At 44.7% G+C, this 21677-nt stretch overlaps 1 protein-coding gene across 4 annotated transcripts in view; it reads right to left on the bottom strand.

Annotated features, from left to right (window-relative positions):
* Nucleotides 1–21677, bottom strand: part of WLS (Wnt ligand secretion mediator) — a 104707-nt gene that overhangs the window by 27212 nt on the left and 55818 nt on the right. For all 4 annotated transcript variants that reach the window (XM_070405354.1, XM_070405353.1, XM_070405351.1 and 1 more), the window contains exons 3-5: nt 8799–8923; nt 3114–3275; nt 1734–1870 (exon numbers count right to left, since the gene is read on the bottom strand). In XM_070405354.1, coding sequence (XP_070261455.1) covers nt 1734–1870; nt 3114–3275; nt 8799–8923 — 424 coding nt within the window. The remainder of the gene's footprint in view (nt 1–1733; nt 1871–3113; nt 3276–8798; nt 8924–21677) is intronic.

The following is a 21677-nucleotide window of genomic DNA, read 5'->3' on the forward strand; positions in this document are numbered from 1 at the left end:
GTAATAGATAGCAAAACAAAGATCCCACTCTTGTGATACCTGCATTCAGATGGGGTTAGAGGAGGGATATAAGAGGAAAGATAGTAAATAGAGAATGATTGTTATAAAGAAAAATAAAGCAAGGCGGGAGAATGGAGAGTAGTGCTATTTATATATGATGGGCAGGAAAAGCCTTTAAGATAAGATACATAAGAGCAGGGCCTGAAGGAAATGAGGAATTGAGCCACAGATCTATCTGGATAAGAGCATTTCAGATAAAGAGAACAGCAAGTGCAAAGGTCTTGGGTTTAGGCATGTTTGAGCACCATCAAGGGGATGGTAGGTGATGAAGAGGATAAGAGATAAAATCAGAGGTAGTAAGAGTCCAGAATATCCAGGGCTTTATAGGCTAGGGCAAAGGAGGTGCAAAGCCAATAGAGAGCTTTGAGCAGAGGAGTGACATGATCTGATTTACACTTGAAAGGGAATCTGGCTGCAGTGTGAATAGATTATAGGGAGGAAAATGGTGGAAGCAAGGAGAACAGTTGAGTGGCTCTTTTAAATAAACCATATGAGAAATGATGGAGGGTTAGATTAGGGTAGTAGCAATGAAAATGGTGAGATTTCTTGGTAGGTTAGATGAGGAGTGTGAAAAACCAGAAGTAAAGGGGACAGGGTGGAGTAGCCATTTCCCATGATGGGAACGCCTGGGAGAGGAACAGGTTTGAAACGGGAGGATATCCATTGTTTTTTGCGCGAGTTACATTTCTGTGTAAGTGAAGATGTTGAATAAACAGTTGGAATATTTGAATCGAGAGTTGGGAGAGGCTGAGATTGACAATTATAAATTAAGAGTCATCATTTAGGTGATTTTTAAAACCATGAGATTAGATGAGATCATCTAAGGACTAAGCACAGCTAATAAAGAGAAAAGTTCCAAAGACTGAGCCCTGACTCCAAAGTTTAAGAGGTTGGAATTTGGTTGGAAAGAGCAATGGAGACTGAGTGATGGTCAGCAAAGGAGGAGAATGACCACAAAAAGGGCGGAAAAGGCTCAGAAAAAAAAAGGCAGTGATCAATCATGTCAAATGCTGATAATGGGTCAAGAAAAGTGAGGACTGAGATATGACCATTGGGTTTGGAATGTGAAGGTCACTGGTGATCCTATCAAGACCAGTTTCATGGGGTTCAGGGAGGGAGTGGTGTGTGAAATGGGCTTAAGAAAAACTAGGAGGAGAAGATGTACAGACAAAATTTTTTGAGGAGTTTTGTTGTAAAAAGAAAAAAGAAAAATGGTGTGATGGCTTCAAGGGGAAATGGGAAAAGGAAAAGTTTTGTTCAAGAATGAGAGGTAACAGAGAGTATTCGTACATTAGTGGGAATGATTTCAGCAAAAAGGAAAAAGTCAATAACATGGGAGAAAGGGATACGTCTACAGGAGCATTGTCCTTCTGGACTGGGCTTAGTTAGGAGAAAGGCAGCTCACCCCCTGTAACAGGGAGAAGTATCTGAGTCAGACCATGGGGATGAGGAGCAAGGACAGAACAAGGAGCCGAAAGAGAGGGAACCTGTAGCATTTAATAATAATTTCTATGTGAAAGCTGGAGGAGAAAAAAAGTCCAGAATGACTCCTGGTCAAATCACTAGCCCAAGTACTACACTGACCATTTGACCTAGATCCCGAAAAACCAGGAGCAGACAATTAGATCATGCAATGCTGTGTTCCCTCAGGGTGCTCCCATCTCAACCCTTACTTTTCTAGAAGCACCGGGGGTCGGGACATCATGGTGATCCTCCTCCAATACCACACCATAATGATGAAGATGCTGGGCGTAAGGAAGGTCTTCATGGCAAACCACACCTTGGTGAAGCCTCCATTTTGGTGGATTCCCTAGAGAGAGGCCAACATTTTGAAGGTGAATATATCTTGGTGTTATTTTCTACCAGCAGAGAGAGGTAAGGGGAGACCTTGTCCAGATCAAAAGCTTTCACATTCAGAGCATATATGTCGTCTACTCTCCCTGACCCCTTCTCAGGCATTGTAGAAATATAAATCCGAAGGCATAAAAATGGACCCACTCTATACGAAGGGGATAATTAAGAATATGATCAAAGATTTTTCTGTATGGCTTTCATTGAAAAATTGGAGAAATCGTAGATGTCCAAGTTAAGATTGGTAAAATGTGTTAAAGTAAATCTATGTGAGTATGTGTGTGTGTGTGTGTGTGTGTGTGTGTGTATTCAATATTCATTCGCTGTATATATAAAATATTCACAATATACCATTAACATATTCACAAAATGTCATTAAATTAAAAGAGCAAGGCCCGGCCAGTGTGACTCAGTGGTTGAGTATTGACCTATGAACCAGGAGGCCATGGTTCGATTCCTGGTCAGGGCACATGCATGGGTTGTGGGCTCTGATCGACGATTCTTTCTCATCATTGATGTTTCTATCTCTGTCTCTCTCCCTCTCCTTTCCTCTCTGAAATCAATAAATATATATTTTTTAAAAAGAGAGCAAGGAACAAAAGTGTCAATTGAGTATAATCCTATTTTTTGTACATGAAGGATTATATATGAATATATGTATAGAAGAAATCTGAAATCAAAACCTCAATAGTGGTTATTTCTATATGCTAGGATATTACAGGTAATTTTTATATTCTATGTGTTTACTTGTGCTTTCTAGTTCTCTACAATATATATGTATTTCTTGTGTAACTATGTTTTAGATTAAAAAATGGCCCCCTTGCCCCATGTTCTAATTTTTCCCATTAAACAAATAAATGGAAAGAACCTAAAACACCACTGCTCCTGCTGACATTTAGGCTTGCAAGGTGAAACATGTAACAAATAACTGCTTTTATTTTGGTGCTATTTATTATGCAATCGTGATCATTAACACATCTTCAATGGGCACAATAATCGCTTTATTTTCCATTTCTGTAATCTCTCACACAAATTTCTGATCTCAGCCATCATGGGTATGTGTTATTATTCTTATTTCTAAGGTGAGACAATAGAGGCTTAGAGATAACAAGTGCTTCTTTTCAACACACGTGCTCCATAACCAGTGTTCTTAGCCTGTGTTCTAGTGCTGCAGACTGCTTGGGCCAATTAGATACACTCACCACCAACCGAATATCTTTTATCTCCCCAATCCCAACGTTGATTTTCTTCTTTTCATTCACAGGCAGCCGGATATTCAAAAGGTAGTACTTATGAGCCACAGATCCGATTTCCATGAAAGGAAGGACATCACATTCATAGTAACGGCCCTCGTGCTCTGGGGTCTGGAAGAACAGAGGTTTTGAGGCAGGGTCAGTATCGCCAATGGACTGTCTGAACTGTCTTACCTTTGCCTCCTAGCACGAATTCTTTTTTTAAAAAAATATATTTTATTGATTTTTTTACAAAGAGGAAGGGAGAGGGATAGAGAGAGAGAAACATCGACCAGCTGCCTCCTGCACACTCCCTACTGGGGATGTGCCCGCAACCAAGGTACATGCCCTTGACTGGAATCGAACCTGGGACCTTTCAGTCTGCAGGCCAACGCTCTATCCACTGAGCCAAACTGGTTAGGGCCCTAGCACGAATTCTTAAAGGTATTCCTAGCTAATGCTTAAAGGTATTTCTTAGAGGTATCGATAATAGGACACACTGGAGGCATGGTATCTACCAGTTGCCCTTCCTCCCTTCAAAAAACAAACAGCCATTAGCCACATTTGAGGTAGAACCTAAAATGTTAGGTAAAAAGCAAAAATCTCTTCTATGTCCTTTCGCTTTCTCAGCGTTTTAATCCTCATTTGAGCCTCCTATCAGGTTCATCTGGTCTACCAGGACTACATGCTTTTTATTTGCAGCCTGTCACTGGAGACCTTAGGGCTCTGTGGAACAGTCAACTTCTTAATGTTCAGGAGGAAGCTCTTGCTGACATTCCGCACAGTCTTAGGTAATGGCTAATTACTTACATGGTTTTGGCCAGCAGGAGAAGCTGCAAGAAGCTGAGAACATCTATGTTTTATTGATTTGACAGAAAAAGAAGCAACTCCAGGAACCCTTGAGACTTGGGGAAGATAGAAAGGGAAGACAGGTAATAATGGGATTAGTTTGAGATGCCCAGTTGGAAATTTCTATCTCCAAGGCTTCTAAACTGCCCAAGAGGCAAGATGGCAGAAGGAGCAGACATTTTAATTAAACAAAAATTAATCCCAGTTTTTAAAAGAAGCCTCTCACCCTTCCTGCTAAGCAATTGAAGAGTTACTGCCCAAAGCATGGCAGTGGGAGGTTGGAGAGTAGGGGCACAGGTTGTTTTGAAAACTAAATTCTGCTCTCCCGCACCAGGACTCCTGGCTTTGTGTTCCTACCAAGGAGTAGAGGCTTGGGGTAAATATGGCCATGTAGAGGCGTAAGCTTTAGCAGCCAGGGATTTTTTCCTAATAAAAGAGATGCGTGTCTGCCATCAATATTGGGTTTATATGCCAGCTTTTCTGATCAAATGATAGGGAAGACCTAATTTGTTGTTCCCAAGCCTAAATTCTCAGAATTTCTATAATTTTTTGTGACTCATCAGAGTAAAAAGTCTAGTGGAAAAATCAGAAGGAAGATAATAAGGAGTCTACAGACTAACTAGTGTATGAAGAGACTTCTGCCCCTTCTGTGATCTTGTGGAGTTCTTTATTGGAGAGTCAGAACTTAGAGTGCAATAAACACAAACCTCGGTATACAGACCAAAGATACACGTGGCAAAGTAGAGGTAGAGCAGGCAAATATGTGTCTTATTTGCTTCCACTACCTACTCAGAGCAGACATCACTAATCAATCATGATCGTTTTTTATCCTTTAAGGTTTGAGGGGCTCTTATCAGAACTATCAGTTGATTAGACTTGGCTTATGGAATTAAAAAAATTCTTCTGCAGAAATAATCCTGCTTTTTACCTATACTTCATCTGCAGGCTGGATGATTCTTTCTGAATAGGCTGTCTTTCTCTCCTTCCTGTTCCTTTCTCTCTCTTATACGTACAAATCAGGGCTAGGAGTAGCCTCTGCAGGAACAACTAAAAACACTATAGGCTCTGATTCAGCCTTGGATTAATCTGCATTGAGGAGGTTGATGACGCCCTGTGGTAGCAGCAAGGAGGGTTTTCTGATATGTTTCCAATCAGAGTCTTGTTTTATTGAGAGTTTGAGGGGGAAGAGAACAAAACTCTATTTAGTCTAATGCCGTGGTCCCAAAAGTAGTAGTATGGGGTTGAGGGCCTGGGCCTTCCAAGTCCAGCCTTCAGCTCTGATGGGGAAGAGGTTACTTGAGTACAGCAGGAAGAAATGAATGATACTGCGTCAGACATGCCTGAGGACAGGCATTGTGCTGTGATGACGATGGCAATGACCTGACCTTGCTCCTTGTTGGGTACCTTGTGAAGGTCATCCACCTCATTTGGCCTCACTTTCCTCATAAGTAAAACAAGAAGGTAAAATTAGATAATCTACAGTGTTCTAGTCCCCTTTCATTGTTCTCTAGGTGTCCTCCACTTCCCTGTCCCTACAGAGAGGCTAATGCTACCAACCCTTGAGACAAATTTATCTACATTTCCTTGGCGTTGGGGCTCAGTGGTTGAGCGTCAACTTATGAACCAGGAGGTCACAGTTCAATTCTCAGTCAGGGCACATGCCTGGGTTGCAGGCTCAATTCCCAGTAGGGGGTGTGCAGGAGGCAGCTGACTGATGATGTTCCTCTCTCATTGATGTTTCTTTCTCTCTATACCTCTCTCTTTCTCTCTTTCTAAAAATAAAAAAAAATTACCTAAGTTAAAGAAACTGGATACACCGGATTCTGGGATCCTCACCTAGCCTACCTGCCTCAAAGATAAACACTGCATCCTGTTGGGGACTTTTCCGTACACACTGAGGTTCTGCCTCTGCCAGTATTTAGGACATTTAGAAAGACAGACAATCCCCCCTCTCTCTTTACTTTCTCCCATCCCCCTTAGCCCTCCCCCACCTCCAGCCAACTCCAGCATGAGACTGACTAATTAGGACAAATTACAGCAGGTGGCAACTTGACTTCTTTTTTTTTAACTTCGCAAGCCACCAGGGACTAAAACCCTTTACAGGAATTTCTCATTTAATCTTCAGACTCAAAACTAAATTTCACTGCAATCAGAAAGCACAGATTTGATGATTCATTTTCCTTCACACTTTTCAAGGTTTAATATCTTTCTTGAAAGGGATCAACACATCCTAAAGATAATTAAGCAGCCAACACAGAGGAACAGTTGCAGGCTTCTTAATGACTCCCCCTCACTCTGCTTCTCAGTGCCCTGCAAGTGTGCAGGTGAGGTGAGAAATGACTTTTCTGAGGATGAAATTCCATATCCCGAAGCTTTATAGCCTTTAGATTAGATATCCAACCAGTCTCACCTCTGAAAGACGCAGGCAACTTGCAGCAACAGCTAGAAAGGTTTTAATTAATTTTCTCTGTTGCACACAAAGATCTGAACATGTTAGAGTCCCCTCTCCTGCTACCTCCAGTATCCCTCCACCGTTCATTTTTACCCACTGATTGTCCCCAGAGGGCCTCCCCAAACAATTCCAGATGGCTTTATTTTGGTTGCAAGTGGAACTATATTTGGCACTCAGCAAAGGGTCTAGGGTTGTGGTCGGCAAACTGCGGCTCGAGAGCCACATGCGGCTCTTTGGCCCCTTGAGTGTGGCTCTTCCACAAAATACCATGCATGGGCGCGCATGTACAGTGCGATTGAAACTTCATGGCCCATGCGCAGAAGTCGGTATTTTGTGGAAAAGCCATACTCAAGGGGCCAAAGAGCCGCATGTGGCTCGCGAGCCACAGGGTGCCGAGCCACAGTTTGCCGACCATTGGTCTACGGCAGTGGCTCTCAAATTTTATCAAGCTTAAGAGAAGAAATTGAAATCCTCTTGAAACACAGATTCCTTGCTCCTGCATGCTGAGATTTTGATCCATTAGGTTTTGGGTATAACCTGGGAATCTGCATTTCCTACAAGCTCTCAGATGATGTGAAGCTGTCAGTCCTCAGATCATGTTTTCTGTAGCTCTAGTCTATGGAACCCAGAAGAGAGACTTAATAAGTGTCAGGTGCCCCAATAGGTGCTTATGCCCATGAGAGTTCTAGTGGCCCATCTGATTAACATCCTCTTTCATTCTCAAATGTGTCTCAGACTACATGTTACATGAGAAGGTCATTCTGCTTATGTTCACTATCCCATGTAGTCCTTATAAAGACTCCCGTAGCAGGCATTATTATTCCATTTTGCAGAAGGTAAACTGAAGCTCAGACAGAGTAAGTAAGTTTGCCTAAGGTCACGCAGACAGTAAGCGATACAGCCTGGAACTGAAGACACATGTTTTGCTCCAAATCCATGCTTTTAACTAATGTTAATTCTGTGAGCCTGTCCGGTCTTACTCCTCCTCAAGGTAGGATGGACAGGGCAGGGGCATGGTACTCAGAGGCTTCAACCTGCCATTCTTACCATTCCACAGGGAATCCCAATGTTATAGTTACCGGCAAAAGCAAAAGGCCAATGCGAGGAGAGGAAAAGAACTAAACCAAACGATGGAGTGGGTATTACAAAGCTACCCAAATCCTTCAGGAGCAATTGATCTGGAGATGCTGTGTGACAAATGACATACTCAATAATGTGCTCTCACAAAGTTTCGCCTCTCATCCACTCACACAAAGAAAACGAGACCCTTTCTATAACTGAAGGACCATCAGAGATCACCCATCATTGATGGTGCACCACATCAGCACCCTTGGGAACTGTGGGTAACCGTGAGTAACAGTAACTATGGCTCCATTTCACCTTCACAGAGACTTTCAAGAGCAGAGGGATCAGTAAGGCTGAGGGGCCAGAATGTCAGGGAGGCATGTGTAAGGGCAGCACTTGGCTTTTATAAAGGGCCTCCAGCTCACTTTGATTTGGTCCTTTAATCATCAAATCCCATTATCCCTGGAGGTCATTGAATCAATCTATGGGCCTTTGCCCCAAAGAAAATGCTTCCATATTTTCAATGCAGGATAGTAATCTCCCTCCCATGGGTGGTTGACTGAGTCCTCCTGGAAAAACCAGAGAAGGGAGTGTCTTAAAGACAGGTTAGAAGACTGAGGTTGTCTTTATGTCTGTGGTCACTGAGATTTTTAGTCTTCGTACCTACACATGAACTTTGACAGCAAAGAGAAGCCTAAGAAAAAGAGAAGTAGACTCAGCACTACTCCAATATTAAGATTCTTATATATCAAAGTAATTTAGCAATGTTCTTCAGACACATTCAGCTATTAACCAAAGAATGAGGAATTTCTTTTTATGGAGCTATTTCAGAGAAACAATTAAATCACTTCAGACAGACATTCCTTCTATTCTTTCCTCCTTTGCCGGGATAGGAAATATCTACACAGCCCTTTTCTCTACAAAGACAAAGGATAATGTAGGTTATACATGCTAAGAAATAAGGAACATATCTGTCAATTGTAAAGCAAATCTTCCCACATAACTGGAAATCAAATAAAAAGGACAGCCCTGACTGGTTTGGCTCAGTGGATAGAGCGTCGGCCTGTGGACTGAAGGGTCCCAGGTTTGATTCCAGTCAAGGGCATGTACCTTGGTTGCGGGCACATCCCCAGTGTGGGGTGTGCAGGAGGCAGCTGATCGATGTTTCTTTCTCATTGATGTTTCTGACTCTCTATCCCTCTCCCTTCCTCTCTGTAAATAATCAATAAAATATATTTTAAAACAAACAAACAAAAAACTCCAACAAATTAGACGTCAAGGAATCCTACCTTGGGGGATGTGAAGATACATTTGAGTTTCCGAGGCACTCTCTCATGGGCCATTTCAGTCCATTCAGCAAACATATCATCACGGTAAGCCAGGGAAACATCCATGGAAACTTCTGCATTTTCTCCTGCAAGAGAAAGAACTCACAATTCCAAAATGGCTCTGGACACAGCTAAAAAATTCTTATTATAGGCTCTGCCGTGGAAACCAATAAGACAAAAATATCTATATAATAAAAGCCTAAGCGACCCTCTGGTGGAACAACCAGAATGACCGGTCGCTATGATGCACACTGACCACTAGGGGGCAGAAGTTCAATGCAGGAGCTGCCCCCTGGTGGTCAGTGCGCTCCCACAGGGGGAGCTCTGCTCAGCCAGAAGCTGGGCTCATGGCTGGTGAGCGCAGCGGTGGTGGCGGGAGAGGATCCCTGAGAGAAACGTGACCAGGTTTTTTAACTCCCCTCAGAGAAATGGTTTAAGTACCTTTGGTGCTTTCTTCTGGACATACTCTAGTCTAACAGCACCAGCAGCACTAAGGAGCAGCGAGCCAAGCAGTAAGGAGCAGCAAGCAGGCGGGCAGTAAGGATCAAGGGGTCCTAGGCTGCGAGAGGGATGTCCGACTGCTGGACATCCCCTAAGGGGTCCTGGACTGTGAGAAGGCACAGGTCAGGCTGAAGGGCCCTCCACCTCCAGTGCATGAATTTTGTGCACCAGGCCTCTAGTATATAGATATTAGTGCCTATCAAACTCCAAATCTGAAATTCTAAATCTAAAGACTTAAAAGTCATCAGATGAATGTCTAGCTGGATGCTGCGTCCCCTTCTATAACCTCTGTGCAGAGATGGGGGCCTCTCTCTGAGGCAGCTCAGATGGTCATATTCTGACTCATTCAACACTTATCCTCCTATAACTTGCACTATGGGTCCTAGGTCTGCCCACAGGAGTCACACAGAAAATAAGGTACTTCTTCTGCAGAAGTTTGTTAGGCCCTGAAAGCCATACCTCATCTGTCTGTGTTTTCTCTCCTCCCTGAGAGAAACGTGACCAGGTTTTTCAACTCCCCTCAGAGACATAGTTTAAGTACCTTTGGTGCTTTCTTCTGGACTTACTCTAGTCTAACAGCACCCTTGTTAACATTACTTGCAATAAGCTCTCAAATATAAGATCTGGCCTGGCCTATGTGGCTCAGTGGTTGAACAGAATTCAGGGCACATCCTGGATTGTAGGGAGCGGCTCTAGAATTAAGCCTCGGATTGACCTGTGGCAGAGCCACAAACAAGTCCCAGCTTAGAGGGCAGAGCCCTCTTAGCATAATTAAGCTTGACCTTATAAGCTCCCTAGATCCTTCCTGGGTAGCTAATGGACTGTGGGAGGTGCAGCAAGTGCAGCCAAAACAAGTGAAACTCACAAGAACATTGTAACTATGTTGACCACTACCTTGTTTTTCTCTGACTATTAAATAAAGCCTCAGTTTGCTGGCTGGATCCCTCTCTGTGGCCTCATCCAAGCACAGGAGATCCACCAAGCCCCAGCTATATTCTCTTTGTCTGTCTTTAATTCTTTGCCGCCGCCACCCTCCCCCCCCCCCCCCCCCCCCCCCCCGGCTCACCGAACCCTTGGCTGTGCTGGCATGGCACACTGGGTTACAGGCCTGGTCCCCAATAGGGGGCATGCAGGAGGCAGCCAATCAGTGATTCTCATCATTAATATTTCTCTCTCCCTCTCCTTTCTTCTCTTCTCTGAAATTATATATATATATATATATATATATATATATATATATATATATAGAGGCCTGGTGCACGACATTTGTGCACTGGGGGGGGGGGGGTGGTCACCTCAGCCCAGCCTTTGCCCTCTCGCATTCCAGGACCCCTGGGTGATGTCCGCTGAGGGGTCCTTAGCGCTGCCGTGGAAGCGGGAGAGGCTCCCGCCACAACGCTATGGTCACCAGTCATGAGCCCGGCTTCTGGCTAAGTGGTGCTCCCCCTGTGGGAGCGCACTGACCACCAGGGGCAGCTCCTGCATTGAGCATTTGCTCCCTGGTGGTCAGTGTGAGTCATAGCAAACGGTCGTTCTGCCGTTCGGATCAATTGCATATTAGCCTTTTATTATATAGGATATATATTATCTGCTACTTCTCTAAAAGGTAAAACCCCTTCTTCATATTGTGGACAATGTTAATCCAGAAGATAAAGAGTTTTCCCCCCAAAATTAATGACTTATACATAGGTAGGAATACATTAATGAGTACACAATTATGCACAGGAATGTTCACATATTATTCCATATCAGGAAGGACCATGAATAGGTTTAAATCACCTAAGAACTCATTAAAGAGTTTAGATTCATAAAGATTGCATCTATTCACTTGTCTGTTTTATGCTATGTTAAGCAAGTTCAAGAATAAAGGGGCTATAATGGGGAATGAATAAAGGACAGACCACATTTCCAAAATGATTGGAGAGCTGGCTCGCACTGGGGTTATGAGACTGCACTCAATTCTAGGCTCTGGAACTTGAACACACACAGGGGATCCGATAAGAATAACTGCTGTCTGGAAACTTAGGGCTTTTCTATCACGGGCCCTGTGTGGCTTGAGGTCGATATGATAGTGCCATAAATCCCCGCTTCTCTGAAAATATCCAGAAAGGGAAAGAAATGATGCACAAAAGAAGGGATCTGAGGCCATTCTAATGTAGATGAAACCCTCCATGAACATTGGATCTGCTATTTTATTAGTATTTAAATCTAGTCAAACATGGTGAATTGGCTACTTGTCTTCCTCCTATTTCTCCTGAAATTCCACACACTACAGTACACACACGTGTACACACACACACACACACACTCACACACCAGGAAAGGAAACCAAAGACTATTGAATCACAAGGGGAAACTGTAGATAAATGAGTGGGCCAGAGGTTTCAACTAATTTCTTACAGATGAAAAATAGATAAAGTAGGGTTTCCTGACAGCCATAGAGACAGGCACAACCTAAACTGCCACAGAAGGAGTATTGGCAAAGTGAGCAAACATGCCCAATAGACACCCCCCCCCCCCCCCCCCGGGCACTTTGAACTTGAAAGCACCAGATGTTGCAGAAGACAGAGGTGAGGCCTGGTTCCAACAACAGGGTGAGTGGGTCAAAGTCTGTACATAGAATCACTGGGCTCCCCAGTTCCCTTACATCTTCCCATCACCATCACCACACAGTCTGAGGGGAGACTCTGGCCTTGGGGACACCAGGCAATACAGAGACCCAGGGCTGAAAATGGGGAAGAGTCTGTAGGAGGAACCGTGGGGTGCCCAGCTGGGCAGAAGCAATGCTTGACCATTGTTCTTCCTCTAGGTTAGAGGCAAGGCTGGCTGTAACTGCTCCCTACTGGGCAGCCTTAGTGGTCAATAGAAAGAATTGGCCAGAGCTTTAGTGCTAGGCACCAAGGGATATCTTTTTTATTTCTAACTGGGATTAGAAATTAGGGCTTTCAATCTGTTGAAAGGGCACTTCTGGAACCATATAGGTCAAGAATACAAATCTGAAAAGCTGTAAAAGAAGCTGTCAATTCAGGATTTGGGCTCCTTGGAGCACTAGGGTTCAGCACAGCACTGACCTTAGCCACAGGTAGGTGGGGCCCTTTTCCAGCTGTTCCCTTCCTCAGAGGATGAGAAAACCTTAGAGAAGGGTACGTGCCCAACCAGAGTCTAACTCCTCCCCGAACTCTAGAGCATACTCCAGGAGCCTGGGACCCCAGAATACCCTACTCAAACTGCCCTGAGCCACTTCCACAGCCTGAGGTGGGGGGTAGGGTTGGGGGGAGGGCTCTTCCTCAGATCTGGCCTCCCAAGGGGAACTAACTGCACAAGCATACATGTACCCCTGGACTCGGGAGTGGTCAAAGGCTGGGGTCTGTAAGAGGCTATGAACAGAGATTGGGTGTGGAGGTTGGGGTATCCACACAAAGCATGCAAGGCCCCTTTCTGCACAGGATGGATCCAGGGGTGGGAACAAAAGGCGTCCAGGGGCCCACACTCCCTGGTCAGTCACATTTTGGCACAGAATTCTAAGGAGTCCAAGAATCCTAAATTCAAACCTGGCCTTCCGGTCCATTATGCAGGCAAATTTGTTTCAATTAGATGATAGACCTTATTTATCTTAACAATTTGTTGGCCTTGCTTATCACTTTTAAATATTTGGACATATGGCAGCCATACCTTCATAGGTACTCTTGCCCTGGGCCCCACAAATGTTAGGGATGGGCCTGGTTCAGAACAGGGGCCTCAGAGAGAGAAAGAAGCCAGACAGGTTTGCCTCCTGGCCTGCTCCCAGCTCTGAGTTCATCCCATCTGCTGGGAATCCCCAAACCGTTTTAACATATGCTGCTAAAAACAAAAGTTTAAAACACTGTGTTCATGTACAACTTCTCTGTACGAAGCCCTGTGACTTTCCCTGCTTTCATTTAATTTTTCCAACAACTCTATTAAGTGAGCATGGGTATTTCCTTTGATTAGGAAATAAACTAAGGTCCTCAGATATGAAGTAACTTAAAGTCATATTGTTGTTGGTAACAGGAGAGTGACAATTTCTTTTGAAATTGTCTTAAAAGATAATCATCATTTTGTGTGGTTTTTAAATAGATTTTTATTAATTTCAGAGAGGAATGGAGAGGGAGAGAGAGATACAAACACCAATGATGAGAGAGAATCATTGATCGACTGCCTCCTGCATGCCCCACACTGGGGATCGAGCCTGCAATCCAGGCATGTGCCCCAACTGGAATCGAACCACGGCCTCCTGGTTCATAGGACGATGCTAAACCACTGAGCCATGCCAGCTGGGCAACAATCATCTTTTTTGTATTGCTTAAAGAAAACTGTCTAACTGATGAAAGAAGCTCCTCAAACTAGTCACAAAATATGAATATGTAAGTTTTTAATAAAAACTCACAGCCATCCTATGAAGAAGTTATATAAATTGCCCAAGAATACCAAGAGTACATAGTAATCCATTGCAGTAATAGCAATACCATGGCAGAGGTGGGATGTAAGCCTTGGTCTGGATCAGCCCAAAGTCCCCCTACCCTCTACTACCTTTTTGGTAGAAACTAGTAAACTTCAAAAGAAACTTAACAGTTGAATCAATCACAATGTGTGCAAGGGGCCACTCAACACTGACCAAGCACCCTTTGCAGATTTCTATAAGAGGGAAATACCCAGTGTTCCTGGGAAGCTGCCAGCATGGTGTGTAATATATCTGGAATTCCCTAATCTGAGCTTTGATGTGAAGAACTGCTGAAACTCACTGGAGAACTGCTGGAACTCCAGTCATTTCAGAAAACTGACTAGGGAAGCATGGTGTGATCCCAACCGCAGGGAGTTGGGAGCCTGGGGACACCTGGGTTCATGCCGTGGTTCTGCCCCTAACCACAGGTGTGACCAGGGGCAGGTTGGGCTTAGATAGGGGATTAAGCCCCATCTGCTGGTGGCAGCTGCTTTGAGCTCCAGTCCATAGACATGATGAGGCAGTGTAGGTTGTTCTTACCAGACTAATTGAGAGAAGCTTCATAACAACTCTAATTCACTAACAACAGAAACTAAACCGAAACAAAATGAAAGACAATCTCTGCGCAGGTCAGCTCACAGAACAGGAGGCGGCCTGAGTCACTCTGTGGAGGGGACATTTCTCCCACACCACCATTCCCTTCTCTCCATTCCACCATCGAGGCAAGATCTTTCTAAAGCTTTCTGTGATTGTTCATGAACTTGACCCCACACTCTGCCTAAACTTCGCACATCACCTGCTTATTTCCTAGGCAGTTGGTGGCAGGTGTCATCATTCCAGTTCGTGAGACAAAGAAGACAAGACTTGAAAGTCACACCCCTAGAAACACTGGCCTCAAGCTTCTAGAGCAGTGGTTCTCAACCTTGGCTGCACATTAGAATCACCTGGGAATCTTTTTAAAATCTTGATTTCTGGGCCTCATCCTCTGGAAATTCTGTTTCTTTGTTATGGGGTGGGGCCACAACATTAGTAATGAATCTTTTTAAAATCCTGATTTCTGGGCCTCATCCTCCGGAAATTCTGTTTCTTTGTTACTAATGTTGTGGCCCCACCCCATAACAAAGAAACAGAATTTCCGGAGGATGAGGCCCAGAAATCAGGATTTTAAAAAGATTCCCAGGCGATTCTAATGTGCAGCCAAGGTTGAGAACCACTGTTCTAGAGCTTTATGGCCTACAGTCTTACAGCTTTACTGTCTCTTGAGGTGGACTTGTAAATAGAAACCACAGGGAGAATAGCCAGTTCGAGTGACCCTTCAGCTCTCTGTCACTGGATGTTGTGATATCACTCTGGGACAAATGCTCAGGCTCCCTTTCTGTTGGAATAAGACTTGTCTCCTAGGATTCTGTGATCACTAAATTAGTTACTGCATCAAAATATGTACAGCCCGGCCAGTGTGGCTCAGTGGGTGAGCATCGACCTATAAACCAAGAGGTCCCCAGTTCGATTCCTGGTCAAGGCACATGCCTGGGTTGAGGGCTCAATCCCCAGTAGGGGATGTGCAGGAGGCAGCCGATTGATTAATGCTTCTCTCTTACCATTGATGTTGCTATCTCTTTCTCCCTCTCCCTTCTTCTCTCTCTAAAATCAATAAAAACATATTTTTTAAAATATATATATTTTATTGATTTTTTTACAGAGAGGAAGGGAGAGAGATAGAGTTAGAAACATCGATGAGAGAGAAACATCGATCAGCTGCCTTCCTGCACATCTCCTACTGGGGATGTGCCCGCAACCCAGGTACATGCCCTTGACCGGAATCGAACCTGGGACCTTTCAGTCCGCAGGCCGACGCTCTATCCACTGAGCCAAACCGGTTTCGGCAAAAACATATTTTTTAAAAAAGAAAAAAATGCTTAGTGCAGTGCCAAAAGCAGAAAGGATTCACTATTGTTATCATTTTATTGGGGATGTGAAACTCTCATACCTACCTTTGACTCAAAATAATTACCAGGTTTCAGGAACATGGAAATGTCCACTATGAACTCCTATCCAAACCTGGGACATAGAACTCAGAAACAGAAAAGCTCTGAGCTAAGGAGCTCAGCAAAGCTGTGACGACAGCCACCTGAACCATTTTCCCTCCTGCCTCCAATGGACTCGGAAATAAAGTTCATCTTTAATGACTACGTTGCATGTAATAAAACACCAGTTTCATGACTCCTGGGATACTGCGTGGGCAATACTCCCCTCTGCCCCATCCCCACGCCCGGACATAATGAAAGTGAAGGATCCAATTTGCAGTCCCTGGGAGAATGGCAGGAAGGCCAAGGCTACGTCTGGCACCCGGAGAACCTTCCCTATAAAACGAGAACACTGGTTATTCCAGTTCCATGGTGGAGAAAGTAGTAAGGTGTCAGCATAGGGCATTTATAGGTTGGAAATGCATGGTTTTTCCACGATATACCAGAGCAGTGGCCTTGCTCTACTGTGGGCTGTCCAAGCTTCACTTTTCTCAAATGGCTTTGGAGACATGTTTCTGTGGGGTGGAAAATTCATCCAGAATGGGAAGGGAGGTGTGGAAAGGCACTGTGGCTCTTCACACTTACTATTTCCAGCCTGTGATGGGGGCGGTGCTCCAACATGAGGACACCTGCGCTCCAGGGTTCTGGGGAAACAGACCCAGCTGGCAGAGGACCATTCCCGGCAGAAAGACCTGTGCCTTTCCGGATTAGGGAGCATCCATCAATCATATCCGTCAGAGCATTTACCTCTGTACTAGTTACACTGCCCTGCCCGCAGGAGAAAAGCATTTGTGCATCGGTTTTCTGAAGACAGGGGCAAGTCAGAGAGGAGAGCAAATCCTTTTGAATGAGCCAAAGATGATAGGGGGACAAAGAGCTAGAAAAGAAGTTAGGGCAGCTGTTTAATGTAAGAACAACCCTTGGGGGCAGGAAGGGAGAGAATGAAGTGATGAAAGATGAGGCTACAGAGGAAGTAATCAAAATGCTTTTCGCTTACACTTTTATTTTTTTAAAAATATATTTTATTGATTTTTTTACAGAGAGGAAGGGAGAGGGATAGAGAGTTAGAAACATCGATGAGAGAGAAACATCGATCAGCTGCCTCCTGCACACTCCCCACTGGGGATGTGCCCGCAACCAAGGTACATGCCCTTGACTGGAATCGAACCTGGGACCCTTGAGTCCGCAGGCCGACGCTCTATCCACTGAGTCAAACTGGTCAGGGCTTTCGCTAACACTTTAAAAAAAATATTTTTCAATTACAGTTTGTATTCAATATTATTTTGTATTAGTTTCAGATGTTACTCAGCCATAAAAAAGAATGAAATCAGTGGATTGAGCGTCATCTCATGAACCAAGAGGTCCCAGGTTCGATTTCCCAGTCAGAGCACAAGCCCAGGTTGCAGGCTCAATCCCCAGTAAGGGGCGTGCAGGAGGCAGCTGATTGATGTGTCTCTCTCATCAATGTTTCAATCTCTCTCCCTCTCCCTTTCTGTACTATATAAAAAAGTATATATTTTTTTTTTAAAAAAAGAAATCTTAACCTTTGCAATAGCATGGATGGACCTAGAAGGCATTACATTTTTGAAATGGGCATTTGCCAGCTAGGATAGTACAAAGAGTTTGGGGTCAAAGAGATCTGCTTTTGAGTCCTATCGGTATGTCTTTCTAGCTAAGAGACCTTGAATAAGTCTCGGTTTCCACCTCTGCAAGATAGAAATAACGGGACCTACTGCCCCGGGCTGCTGACGGGACTACTGGGCACACAGACACTTAAAAAGTTCCCTTTCCATCCAGTCCCCGGATGGTTAGATTACATTGTTGACCAATTAACTGGAAATAAAGGGGAAAGGGTTAGAGGAAATAAAGAATTATTTTATGGTTGTCAGAGGTTCCCTGCGAAACCTTGATTATCCTGGGCCCTTGCCCTGGGGAGAAAAAAATTAAAGAGGTTTCGAAATCCTATGCTTTCTTACATTCCATAGGGGAGCCTGTCAGTCACCAGGGTTTGTTTGGGTAACCTCTGAAGGAGGACGCCCAGACCAGCCTCCTCCCAGCCTCCAGCAGACATATAATCTGGGGTTATTTATGCCAGCGTTCCTTCCCCAATCAAAAACTCTCTGACCTGGCTTGCATTTTCTTGACGCTTTTAATTAAGGAAATAACAAAACAAACCCTGTCCTCTATCCATGGTTAGGTCTGGCAAAAATGGACTCAGCCAATTATAAATTTGGCCCTGGCTGTTTTCTTAAGATGACCTACAGGCCTGGGTGTGAGCACTTATGAAAATGAATGAGTACAATGATTTCGCAAAGCAGCCTAACAGTTTAGTTCACATTACCTCTCTCGTTTGTCCCCATCACGTCAAGCATTTGCCTTGTGGAGAAATATTTTCCACATGTAAGAAGACATTTTTCTAAGCATCACCAAAATGGTCCCTTGCTAAGTTCTGAAGCAATACCTCTTAGGCAAAGTCATTTGGGTGTAATAAAATGCCAATCTATGACACATGATTAGGACAGGGGGAACATGGCTCACAATTGGCCCTTTGCAAAGTGACATCTCAGTTAGAAAACATCCATGTATCCCTATGGTACCCTACTGCACTTGTACATTCATTTGGACAAGGAGCTGGGACATCAATTGTTTCGGAAGCAAATGCATCTGAACCACCACAGAATATAGAAAAATGACATCGCTGGTGTTCACCAGGTTGGAGAAGAGCTCTCTCCCCTTCTAACTCAGCACACTTGCTTTGCGGGTGTCTCGTCTGCTCCTGGAATGCCAGTCACCTTCTCAAGTTCAAATTTACCTCCTGAATTTCAAATCTGCATACTCACTTCCCATTGTGTGTGTCTCTACTATACTCCCCTCATCCCTCACTGCCTCTCCCCTTGTTCAAGGCCACTATCACCTCAGACCTAGACGCAAACCCATGCCCCATTCCTCTCTGTTTTTTCACTCTGTAGCCAGAGAGATAATTTCCAAAATACTCGGAATGCCTTTGTATTGTCCTCAGTCTAATGTTGAAACTCTTTCAATAGCATTAAAAGACTCAAACCTGGCTCCTGGTGCTAACCTGGCTCCCAGGTTCATATCTCATGAACCCTTCCCTGCTCCTGCCACCACCAAGGCTGGTCACCTTGAACACAGCCTGTCACCGCCTCCTGCTGTGGAAAATGGGGAAGAGCTCAGGCTCTGGAGAGAGGCAGCCTGGGATGGCAGCCCACCTTGGCAGTGGTGCTTGCGCCATGGTGGGCAAGTCACTGAACTTCTCCCCCCCCGTAGACTGGGGGTGGCAGCAATGTCTGTCTCCTATGGCTGACAGCATTAAATGAGATAATATGTGTGACCACTCAGCACAGCCCTGGCATACAGTAAGCACTCGGTAAATGCTGACTGCTAGTCTAAGGCTGCTGCTCAAGGTTATCTACTCTTGGTGCACTCAGAGTCTCTACTAGCACACTGAGTTTTTAAACGGTGCTCATGTGAGGGTGAATTACAAAAGGGCTTCTTTTCTTCTGGGGCACAGACAGTCCTCTGCATGTGGTGCTTGGCATCCCCACCTGTACCAAACTAACTCCTTCTCATCCTCAAGACATGTGCTGATTCACTCCCATTTTCCCTCACCCCCCAAACTCGATGAAGTGCCCCTGCTGTTGCTCCCACGGCACCTGTGCGCCCAGCTCCGTAACATGTTTCCTACCGCAGGGCAACTACCTGCTACTCACCTGTCTCTCTCTCCCTACCCTCCTCCCACTTGGGTGGAGAAGTTGCTGAGAACCAGGAACTGCCTGTCTTGTTCACAGCTCCATCACCCATGTCTTTATACAACAGCTACCCATCAAACACTTGCCAAATTAACAAATATCATCCTTCTTTCTCCAAATACTCCTACAGCCCCAAATCTCCTCCGTCACTTCCTCGCCTCTACACCTTACATGCGTGGTCTATGGTTTGCTGTATTTTGGTGGCATTCACTTTCTTTTCCCACTCCTTGCTTCTCTCTCCCTACCCACCCCCACATGCCCTTCAGAAGAAAAGGATGTTCCTCAAATTTGGCCCAAGAAACAATGTGCCTGTTCCCTAGGACTGGGTGGGAAGGGAGCTTTTAAGGGACACGGTCCTGAGGGAGGCACTGTCTCCTGTCTCCCTCACATCTGAATGATAACACGGGGCTGCACTAGTGTTCTACTTAACAGGGCTACTGGGTGCAAAGGAGACAGGCTGTAACTACAGGGACTAGAAACCAAAGTTCTCCGACCTGGTCTAGAGTGAAAGGGTGAAGTAAAGCAATAAAAGGGCGAGCTTTTGAAGTGTGTATCATGCCTGTCTAAGGCTACAGGAATAAGAGAATAAATGGAACTACAGGCAAGAGATTCCAGAGAAGGAAAATTGTGCAGCATTCATTTGGGTATAACACGTCACGCCTCTGGCCTCCTTTTCCAGGACTAGAAAGAAACCCATCAGGACCTCAGAAGCCCCAACAACTGGTGCTGCCACCAAGATGGAATCAATCTACCTCTGAAAACCCTAACACTAGCCGGACCATCCAATCCAGTTCATTTTTTTTCCTCCATGCACAATAGTGGGGATAAAAAGACAAAGTCGTTGCCATCAATTGTTCACACTAAAGTGGGGAAGGCAGGCATATACATAAATAAGTATAATTCCCTGTGGGTAGTATACTACATCACAAGTACATGTAAAGTACATTGTTAGCACAAAGGTGCCCAAGTGCTAGGTAGGGGGACAAGGATTGTAGCGTGGAATATATGATCTTCCACATCACCTCATCTGGACAAGATGATGGTCCTCTGTGAATCACTGGCGAGTAAGAGTTCACTAGGTGACAAAGTCGGAGAAAGAATTATAGGCAGGGGAAGCCGAATGGATAAAAAGTCATGGAAGCTCAAAGTAGCCTAGTGTTGCCAGGGAGGAGTGGCGAGACAAGGCAAGGCTGGAGAGCAGGAAGAACCTGATGACAAAGGGAAGAAGTTTGCTCTGAGTTGCAGCATTTTATTAGAAGGATGTTTAAGCAAGGAGATTTGGAAGCTGTGGGAAAGGCAGACTGGGACTTGGGGTCGGGTAGAGTGATCTAGATGGAACTGAGCCCGTTGTCCTTACACAGTTCTCAGCATGTTTAAGATTATTTAATTTCAGAGAAAATATCACCTTGCCTGTTTTGCATGGAATCTGAACTCCACAATGAACCGATCTTTTCCTAACAAAGCTAGAGAAATCAGAGTCATCCAATGGCAAGTGTTAACACACTGGGAAACCAGTGTGGCAACAGCTCTTCCTATAAGACCATAATCAACATAAATGGGGAGAGAAAACAATCCTGACAGCCCAGGGAGGAAAACACACAGTGGCTTCTACGCTTTCTCCCCAGGACACTGTCAGTGCACAGCGCATTTAGAATGGTTGACTTGATGGTTATGAAACTTTCTTTCTCTCTCTCTCTCTCTCTCTCTCTCTCTCTCCCCCTCTCTTGCTCTCGCTCTCTCTAGCTCTCCCGCTCTACATCCCTTCCTCCCTCTCTCTCTGAATGCAATTAGAGAAGAGAGCTTCATTCACACTGAAGCTAAAAATAGAATCGATGATGGCAGAGTTCACAGACTGATAGCTGTATTCTCATACAGTCACCAGGAAGGGAGAGGGATGGCTAATTTACCTTAACCGCTTCCAAAACAAACAGTGCAGACGAAGCCCAGGATAAGGAGAAAACGCAAAGGTCACTTCTTCAAAGGGCTGGCCGAGGAACGGGGTCATTCTGTGGCAGTTTATCAGCCCTCCCAGATGGTGAAACTGGCTCAGTATTTTGCCCAGATCTGCCCAAAGTCCTTTAGGCAA

Source organism: Myotis yumanensis, unplaced genomic scaffold, assembly GCF_028538775.1.
Source record: "Myotis yumanensis isolate MYYU_CA2020_CCGP unplaced genomic scaffold, mMyoYum1.0.hap1 SCAF_2, whole genome shotgun sequence".
Classification (NCBI taxonomy): Eukaryota; Metazoa; Chordata; class Mammalia; order Chiroptera; family Vespertilionidae; genus Myotis; species Myotis yumanensis.